General features: G+C 34.4%; 1 protein-coding gene across 1 annotated transcript in view; it reads left to right on the top strand.

The window, feature by feature from the left end:
• The first annotated feature begins 24 nt into the window (after positions 1-24).
• The window catches only part of LOC125668846 (serine/threonine-protein kinase RIO1-like), a 34365-nt gene continuing 23691 nt past the window's right edge, over positions 25-10698 (top strand). The window contains exons 1-12 of the mRNA XM_056164399.1: positions 25-180; positions 2538-2727; positions 3733-3829; positions 3930-4008; positions 4099-4285; positions 6627-6769; positions 7043-7129; positions 7247-7384; positions 7705-7808; positions 7996-8168; positions 8276-8368; positions 10632-10685. Of these exons, the coding sequence (XP_056020374.1) occupies positions 113-180; positions 2538-2727; positions 3733-3829; positions 3930-4008; positions 4099-4285; positions 6627-6769; positions 7043-7129; positions 7247-7384; positions 7705-7808; positions 7996-8168; positions 8276-8368; positions 10632-10685 (1413 nt within the window). The 5' untranslated portion in view covers positions 25-112. The remainder of the gene's footprint in view (positions 181-2537; positions 2728-3732; positions 3830-3929; positions 4009-4098; positions 4286-6626; positions 6770-7042; positions 7130-7246; positions 7385-7704; positions 7809-7995; positions 8169-8275; positions 8369-10631; positions 10686-10698) is intronic.

Genomic DNA, 10698 nt, shown 5'->3' with positions numbered 1-10698 from the left:
TAGGCTGTTACGATTCCTCGGGCTCGATATTCCCAAAAAATAACCTGGATATATTTGGAGGAAGAGCCACGAGGAATTTTGAAAACAAGATAGAAGATCAGTGACTTAGAAGATGTCTTCTTTAAGACGTTTTGAAGTGGTGGAAGGACAATTTGACGATATAGATGAGCAACTGAAAGTGTATGATAAATATTTTTAAACCTATTTGATTACGAACTATTATTTTCACAATGTTGTGCAACCACGGGCTCAGCCTCAGGGACTTGTCACAGACTCTAACTTAATACTATGAGTATGGCACAAACTATTTAACAGGTTTGAAACACTCCCCCTATAGAGAGATATTCTCGCGAAAATGAGAATATCCCTCTTTAGATACAGTAATATATCCCCTACAACCGAGAAAAACACGTTGTCATTGAGCAGGTTTGGCACACCCCCCTATTTGGTACTTAAGGTCCCATATGGTGGTCAAATACCTATATGGTATACCTTATATACTGACCAAATGATGGTTGTTTTACTTCGTGTCAATATTATTGAAAAACAATGGGCTGGCGCATTTGCACGGATATCTTGGTTTCTTCCCTGACATTGTTGCAGACTATAAAAGGCAACTCACCCCGACTTTCACCATAGCATTACAGCTGGAATTGATGAAAAACACAGAGCAAGTGGTAAGTGAAGGTAAAATCACTCATATTTATTCCTTACAAAACAAATAATGTTCTTAATTTTTATAAAATTTCCACTTGGACATCAAGTTTTGCTTTTGCTGCGTTGAATTCAGAGCACTCCTTTGACCATGATGATCGTAGACCAGTAAAAGTACCGTTGCATTTCATAAAGTCATCAAAATGTTTGTATGGCAACCCTTTAGTACTAAAAGTAAATGTAATTTTCCGGAAATCATTGACGGAATTTGTAATTGTTAAATTATTGTTTTAGAAATGGCGTTTCCAAAGAAGTATGGATGCAGAAATCGCGAACTTTTTGGGTTGATGTTACAACTGAACCAACCAAAGCTTTTCAATGTAAATGGTAGAAAGATCAGGATTGCTATCATCAATAAGTTACGGGAGGAGGGGCTGCTTTCAGAGCCAAATATGTTTGCTAGACATGTGTTTCATATACTGAGGTTAAAATGGAAATTCTTTATATATGAGTTTTATCATTCTCTGCGATATTTAATGATTAAAGTGTGTGCCATGTGGGAGGGGGGGGGGGGTCAGGAACATCTACAGTACATGGTCTAAAAGAAAAAAGAGGACGATAGTTGCAGAGTTGTTTTCAAGGATAGAGGAGGGGGAAGTTGAAGAGGAAGATAATGAATCAATTATGAGCGCAATTGGTATATTAAATTCTAAATATTGATAGTATTCTTATTTTTCAATTCTCAAGAAAGTTATACATGATGATGAATTACAACCTTTTTATGTAGGGTGTCTTTTTCTTTTGTCAAATGAGCGAGTTACTCGTTTGCCTTCAGTCAAGACTTTAGTTTCGGTTTTCTTTTTTTCAATGTTTGTAAGATGGTCACTTTTCCGCCTTTAGAGACTCTCTTCTGAAGTGTATATAAGGATATATTTCTGCAAGCAATATTAAATGCGATTGTAACTGAGATTTGTATTTTATTTGTCTTTAGACGGAGGATTAATGAAAATTTGCACACATGGGCCTCCGTACAAAAATATAATCGTTTGCTTGACATCAATATAGATCAAGAGATTTCATTGGCTACGATTGTTTTTTAATAACCCGGATGATCAAAACTAAAAGTACAGGCATGACAGAAGTCGCCCATGTTTGCAATTCCACATTAAAAGTGTTAAGATGTTAATACATGTTTATAATGTTATCAAACCTACGTAATGCTGTGGAGAAGGCGATTTTAAAACCCCTATGTGCAAAAATCGCTAGGGTGGAATTTTATAAAAGACATATTTTATCATGAAAATTATCGTCAGGTACTTATCACTCCAGAGGACATTGTGTGCCGTGTTCGCTTTTAAGGTGAAAATCAAAATGCACGGAGTTGGACTCCGATTTGGTCAGTAAACATAGGTACCGATTAGGTTGATTGACCACCATATGGGACCTTAAGTACCAAATAGGGGTCTGTGCCAAACCTGTTGAGTACATCATCGTTTTTCACGTGAAAAGCATAAAAAGTGCCAAAGTATCAGATACTTCTGCAAATATATAAATCAAAACAAAAGCACTCACGATGTGCATTGGATTTAAGCCTCCTTTCCTCAATCTTAGACATGTTGATATGAAATTTCTTGACTGTTGTCAACATTATAAAGACGTTAATGCATGTCATGCTGAGTGCATGTGAGTCGCACTTATGCAGCATTGCATGGAACTTAACATTATTTTCAATCAATACACATGTTTATGGTATTGTTTACTTTCTCAAATAATCATGTTTTAGTGAGAAGATCTCGCTATAGAGGAAGTGTTCCCAACCTGTTTAATGACGTTACCAGTAACAAATTATGCATAATTTTTATTCATTCCTTTTGTAAATGAAGAAATGGAATCAACCGTCAGTTCTTCGATGTTGACGAACGCCATTCCAAGTGTAGTAATGATGTCGATGATGAAGCAGTCGATGATGATTATGATGACGATTTTGAAGATGATGATGACATGTATGACTGGGATGGATGTACTGGAAATTTTACAAAAAAATACAATGCTGTTCAGTCCCACTCATCACGGGTGTGTAGTCTATTGACCACTATTCTCTATCGTAGGGCTGAAACGATACGCCCCCTTCACGATACAATACATATTGCAATACTTATGCTACGATTCGATACGATACAATTTACAGAAAAAAGCAAAAACAACTTTGAACAATTATATTTGATTTATACCAAGATTCACAATCATAATTTTAAAAGCAAAATGTTTCCAAACCGCTGAAATTCCTGAATGGTAAGATGCCTGTTGGTTCTGTAGTTTGAACTGATTAAGTTCATTATTGTTTCTCTCTGACTCGAGGCTAACAACAATCTGACCATTATCGGATGCAATTTTGTCCCTCATGCAGGTAAAATAATAAGTACAGGCCGAGTCTGATGTATTTTACGGAATCTGTTTTGCTGACCCTGGATGATAATCTACTAATTAAGTTGAATTGGCCTTATGAAAGTTTGTAAGCTGAGCAGTGGAAGTTTGTGATCAGTTAATTTATGTTATAAATGTTTACTTTCTGGTTTTCATTATTGTTTGTTTTGACAATAACATCTACATTTTCAATTCTCATGTCAGTAGCATGATTTGGAAGTGATTTGAGAAAGAAATCTGTAGACAAATTATGTGTATAGCAATGATGAGCAAAGATACCTTTACTTAAAGTGTGAAATTTATCGCCTCTGGGTCAAGGGTTCTGGTGTTTATGCAGAGCTTTATGGTTCATAAAGTGAAAATTAATTCTTTGAAGATCTTCTTGATTAAATGAAATTGAGTACATGTATAAATTTTTATAAAATTTCAAATATCGATTAGTAACATTGGATTGAATAATGTTGGTTACATTTGATTTTTTTTCTTCACAAAAAGTTGTAAGATAGATAGCTTGCCTATATAAATTTTGATCAGCTGACAAATTAAATTTATACATCTTCTTAAGTGTGCATAATTTTGTTCTTTCAACTTCTTTGTACTGTTAATGTATTTATTTTCTATGTTTTTATTATGAATGTATGTATTTTTTTATAGCCTAATGTTAACCCGCCAAAACTGCAACAACAAAAAAAGACAGCATTTCAACCAGCTGAAAAAACATTAAGTAAATTTGTGGATAGAATTAATGTAGGTAAGGATAATTATATATATTTGCAAAAAAATCCTTCAAATATGTACCCACGAATAGTAGTAGACTTCTGAATTTCACAAACTCATTCACAACTTTTCAGAGAAATATGAAGGTCCAGTTTTACCAAATGCAGCAGCATCAGCTTTGGTTCATGCCGGGAAGAAAATGGAAAGTGAAAGGTATTAATGCAAATTTGATCCAAAGATTTAATTTTCTATTAATTGATCATTGACTTGATAGAATGAGTGCATCTTGTACTTAACTGACAGAGTAAAATCTAAGGATAAGAAGGACCGTGCTACGGCCGAGCAGGTGATGGATCCCAGGACAAGGATGATCCTATTCAAGTTCCTTCAGCGAGGCCTCATTGCTGAGATCAATGGCTGTATTAGTACAGGGAAAGAAGCCAATGTTTATCACGCAACAACACACAACCAAGGGGACAGAGCTATAAAGGTATGAATATGCAGGTGTTTTACTGGTTCCTTTAGTAGGGTACTTGTATTTGAGGAGACATTAAAAATTAAGTACAGATAGTCCATGTTGAGGTTTTATAGCTCACCTCAGTTGAATGTGCAAGAGAGCCTATACTAGTGAATTTTGTTTGGTGTAGTAAGTGTCTAAATCTGTTATGTCTGTAAAGCTTTTATATTTTTAACTTCTCCAAAACCAGTGGGCCATTATGAAATACAATATTGTAATATGCTCCATAGTTAAGAAATTTAATTATGTTGAGATTGGGGATTATGTTCCTACCAAAGGGAAATAATCATAAACTGTAAAAATAGCTCGAGAACCTTTGAAAAATTGTTCTACAATTACAGGATTAACATGACAAATTTTAGAGTGTATGAAGGTTGAGTCCATGATAGGATTGACATATGTTATATTTAGGAATAATAATCATTTGTCAATCAGAGCAATACTTTATGATGTTGATTCAAATTTGTTGAACCATGGTCCCCTGGAGAAGATTGGTCCGTATCAGCTGCAGAACCATAGCTCTTTGGTAATTGGGATATTGTAGATTCCTTTTTTAATGCGAGTACTTATTATCGTAAAATGACTCATAGACGTCAAATCGCGAGAACATAAATCCATGAGTGCTCTGTTGATACAGAGTTTTTGCGTGTATTTTAGCAAAATATAAATAGTAATTTTGTTTTGCGAAATAACACGATAATAAATTCTTCGCATCTATTAAGGAATTTACAGTATACTGTAGTTGCAGATCCATCCCTTATGAAAACCTCTGATTATACCCCCCCCCCCCGCAACAAGTAGTGGAGGGGGTATACTGGAATCGGGTTGTCCGTCCGTCCGTCCGTCTGTAGACGCAATGGTTTCCGGGCTCTAAAGCATTATCCTTTCCACCTACCGTCACCATATCATATATATGGACTACCCATGGGATGAAGATGTTCCCTATTTGTTTTGGGGTCAAAAGGTCAAAGGTCAAGCGCACTGGACATCGAAGTAGCAATATGGTTTCCGGGCTCTAAAGCGTTATCCTTTCTACCTACAGTCACCATATCATACATATGGACTACCCTGTTCCCTATCGATTTTGGGGTCAAAAGGTCAAAGGTCACGCGCACTGGACATTGAAGTAGCAATATGGTTTCCGGGCTCTAAAGCATTATCCTTTCCACCTACAGTCACCATATCATACATATGGACTACCCATGGGATGAAGATGTTACCTCTTTGTTTTGGGGTCAAAAGGTCAAAGGTCAAACGCACTGGTCATTGAAGTAGCAATATGGTTTCCGGGCTCTAAAGCGTTATCCTTTCCACCTACAGTCACCATATCATACATATGGACTACCCATAGGATGAAGATGTTCCCTATCGATTTTGTGGTCAAAAGGTCAAAGGTCACGCGCACTGGACATCGAAGTAGCAATATGGTTTCCATTTAAATTCTTTAATGGCTTTTTTCATCGCATGGAGATGCTGTGCTCCTAGATACCTTTTGGATCATAATACTGAAGTTTTACCTATTACCAACACCCTTTGGGAGATTGGGGTAAGCGGGGGGTATTCTTGGTGAGCATTGCTCACAGTACCTCTTGTTTTAATACAACACAGTTTTTTTCAGTGCACAATTGAGATGTTGTATCACTGTATTCTTGCATTGATGTCTCAACATATTTATAATAAAAAAATTCTACCATATTTTGACTACACTTGTATCCAGACATACCTTCAATCATTCGTTTTAGGGGCGACTTGAAAACTCTGAGCTTTAAATACTTTTGCTTGTTGAAGTATCCATGTTAGGTTGCCATTCGGTTGGAACTAATAATTTCCATGCTCATAAGTTTCAATATTTTTGTTCTGTATTTGGAAACAATTCTGTCTGTCAAATTGACTGGCAACCTAGCATGGCTACTTCAACAAATGCATTTATTTGAAGTTCTGAGTTTTCGGTTTAAATGGGGCTGTAATGAATGTTTTGACATAAGTGTAGTGAGAAAATATTTTGAGTACTTTTTATGTTAAAATTTTGAAATGGCAGCGCAAGAATACAGCAATATAAGACCTCAATCAAGCGCAGAAAAATCTAAGCTTTTATAAGGGGTAAATCTGTAGCTCTCTGGTATATCCCAATTCTTTTCCCAAAGAGCTACAGCTCTGCCGTCAGGGCCTATGTGGTGTAGATTCTAGTTTGCCAAATCTGTGGCCAGTAACTGGGTAATGAAAGTTGATGAGCTTCTTTCTAGTGGTAACTCGTCAGTCTTTTCTTGATTCACATGACGGATGTTTCTGTTTTAACTTTTGATTTTATCTGTAGGTATATAAAACTTCCATCCTTGTGTTTAAAGATAGAGACAAATATGTGACAGGGGAATTCAGATTTCGTCATGGTTATTGTAAACACAATCCAAGGAAAATGGTGAGGACCTGGGCAGAGAAAGAAATGAGGAATTTAACCAGGTATATTCCAAAATACAGTTACCTTAAATAGCAGAAGAAATTCCATAAATATTATGAAATACTGTACATTTTTCTATTTCATGAAAATATCCATACAATTTTAGACTAGCAACTTAAAGTAAATAGTGCTAAAAGGTAATGTAAATGAAGACGATAGTGTTGCACACAAATGTGCTAGGTTTTGTATCATTTATCCTAATAAAAAAAGTAATTCTGCAAAATTTAAACCCCCAAATTATGTGAAAAAAAAATTTATTTGCTTTTTAATTTCAGAATGTATCAGGCAGGCCTACCTTGTCCAGAACCAATATTTCTCAGAAGTCATGTGCTGGTCATGGGATTCATTGGTACAGATGGCTGGTAGGTGTTGGAGATTTCTGTCAGTATTACGCATAGAGAAGGGTAATAATGGCATGTTTAAGGCATTCAAGTGCTGACATAAGATAGTTTTAATGTGGATACAACATTTTGTTCCAGGCCTGCACCTTTATTGAAGGACTGTGATATTTCAGAAGCCAAGGCCCGAGAACTTTACCTTGAGTGCATACACATCATCCGCACTTTGTACCATACCTGTAGACTGATTCATGCAGATCTCAGTGAATTCAATCTACTGTAAGTCATCCAGTACATGCATTCCTTATCAGTGCATAATTATTGTATTTCATTTCAATTTTGGTCTTAGTGTCAGTTTGATGTTATATTCATAACAGATGATATCCACTATACAATAATAACTTAGGGACCAGATTTTCAGTATTTTAAAACTTTTAAGCTTGCTGATATTTTTTTTTTCACTGTAGAGTGAATTATTTTTTCTGTGTTTCCATGGTGTATAACAAACCTGCAATAATGAAGGCTTCCTGATGGGGTTCTTGGTCTGTTTACTCTGTTTAATATTACATGTATTTCTAGTACAGTGTACTTATTTTCAGGTATCATAATGGAGGGATGTATGTGATTGATGTCTCCCAGTCAGTGGAACATGACCACCCATGTGCCTTGGAATTCCTGAGGAAGGATTGTACAAACATAACAGGTTGGTAGGGTGTGGTTGATTTTATAATAAACAAACCAATGAATATCATTTTGGTGATTTTTTTCACCAAATACTGATTTTTGAAATTATGAACAATAGAATTTACCTTATTATTCCTGTTCTGCATAAGTCATTTAAATCTAAGAGGACTATCCGTTTCTATGGTCCCACATTTGTTTCTCACTAGAGTTCTTCAAGAAAAAGAATGTAAGTACACTGACAGTGAAGGAGCTGTTTGATTTTGTTACGGATGCCACCATTACTGAGGACAACATTGATCTTTATCTGGAGAAAGCCATGACCTTGTCGTCACAGAGGACCACAGAAGACATCACTGACCAGCAGAAGATCGATGAGGAGGTACGAAAAAATTCACACAGAATTATCAAATCGGTGTGATCATTTGATTATGAGGTTTGTGAAAATAAAAGTGTCAAGCAGTAATGCACATGATTTTTATTGTTTAGGTTTTCAAGCACTCCTTCATCCCTCGAAATCTGGATGAAGTGATCGACTTTGAGCGTGATGTTATTTTAGCTAAGGATGGACAGACAGAAGGGGTATGTGTACAATGTATAAAGGGACATGTATGCAGTGTAGAAAGGGGTGTGCTTATGTTGTAAAAAGAGCTGTGTATAATAATAATACCATATTTATATAGCACCCTTTTCATACACTATGTACGCTCAAAGGTGCTTTACAATGCATATATACCTTACAACAGAATGTTATACACATAATACATAGAAAATAAATAAAACATTAAAAAGCAATGATATAAAAGGTGTTATCACATGTAAACAGTCCGTAGCTGTACCTATCCTGATTGTACATATAAAACATGAAAACACAAGATACCATAAATATGCTAGATAAGAATAAACATCAGTTTCAGGGCGAATTAAAATAATAATAATGAAATACACACACGCACACACAGCATATAATGTCTCGGGTATAATACATTAAAACATAGAATAATTGATGTATACAGTGGATAAAGGGATACCAATATATACACAGTGCATGAAATGTACAGTGCATGAAATGGTATGTGTACAGTGTATAAAGGGGTGTGTAAAAAGTATGTAGAGGTATATATACAATATTTAGAGAGGTATATATACAATATATAGAGAGGTATATATACAATATATAGAGAGGTATATATACAATATGTAGAGAGGTATATATACAATATATAGAGAGGTATATATACAATATGTAGAGAGGTATATATACAATATTTAGAGAGGTATATGTACAATATTTAGAGAGGTATATATACAATATATAGAGAGGTATATATACAATATGTAGAGAGGTATATATACAATATATAAAGAGGTATATATACAATATGTAGAGAGATATATATACAATATATAGAGAGGTATATATACAGTATATAGAGAGGTATATGTACAATATTTAGAGAGGTATATATACAATATATAGAGAGGTATATATACAATATATAGAGAGGTATATATACAGCATATAGAATTATATATACAGCATATAGAGAGGTATATGTACAGTATATAGAGAGGTATATGTACAGTATATAGAGAGGTATATATACAGCATATAGAAGTATATATACAGTATATAGAGAGGTATATGTACAGTATATAGAGAGGTATATGTACAATATTTAGAGAGGTATATATACAATATATAGAGAGGTATATATACAGTATATAGAGAGGTATATATACAGTATAGAGAGGTATATGTACAGTATATAGAGAGGTATATATACAGTATAGAGAGGTATATGTACAGTATATAGAGAGGTATATGTACAATATATAGAGAGGTATATATACAGTATATAGAGAGGTATATATACAGTATATATATACAGAAATTGAAAACTTAAAATTTATTTTATTTAGTCAAAAATGCAATTTTAGTAGAATGTAATCTGAATAAAATTTAAAAGCCCTGCTGGATCTACAGCTCAGCAGTCGAAGTGCTATTCTACTCAGCTAGGCAAGGAACTTTGAAATGAATGGACAAATATTGCTGATACATTTGTATTTGTATTTTCATTCATGGTTTAAAAGGAAGTTTGCCATTATGACAATATATAGTACCTCAATAGCCCTTATTAAGTTTAATATCATAGTGATTTTATAAATGTTTTTTATCATTTAAAAGACTTCTTTATTTTGCTGATACTATATAAAAACTAAATGCATATTAAGGAAAAACAGAAAGGGATGTACCGATAATTGTGAATTTTGCAACCCCAGAGTTCTTACCCTAGGACAGGTCCAAAAAAGTCTTATAGTGTTAATAAAACATATATTGTATTATGCAAAGTTGTTCATCAGTAAGGGCACTTTCTGGGGCTTTTGTGTTTCAAGAACTTAGCATGGAATATGCAGAATTAGAGAATTATTATAGATTTTGCAGCCCTGGGTTCTAGTGATACTTTTAACTAATACTCAGGTGACCGATGAGGCCTATGGGCCTTTGGGGAAATCTGTCAATCAAGGCATGAGTTATGATCTCTCATTTGAGTGACAAGCAATATGTTTCTGATCTGAGACCAGGTAAAATTTAAGGGAGGTGGCTTACAATTGGGTCTTTTCATTTGTACAGTGCAGAAAGGGGTATTATACAGTGTATGAAATATAAGTGAACATTTACATGTCCATCAATCAATAAGACATTGCTTGCATGTAAAGTTATGGCAATACAAATATTTTAGATATTATATTCTTTTTTCAAATGGTATAATATGTTAAAGGCATAATATAAAACTAAAAACCAAGGTAGAAGTATTCATAAAGTTTAATTTGTGTTTTCCAGATGCTTTACCACACGCTCACAGGTTTACAAGAAAATCTGGAGGGAATTAGAACTGTGAGTTAACTCC

This window comes from Ostrea edulis, chromosome 4 (assembly GCF_947568905.1).
Source record: "Ostrea edulis chromosome 4, xbOstEdul1.1, whole genome shotgun sequence".
Classification (NCBI taxonomy): Eukaryota; Metazoa; Mollusca; class Bivalvia; order Ostreida; family Ostreidae; genus Ostrea; species Ostrea edulis.
The sequence above is the reverse complement of the archived record's forward strand: the minus strand, read 5'-3'. Positions and strand labels throughout refer to the sequence as shown.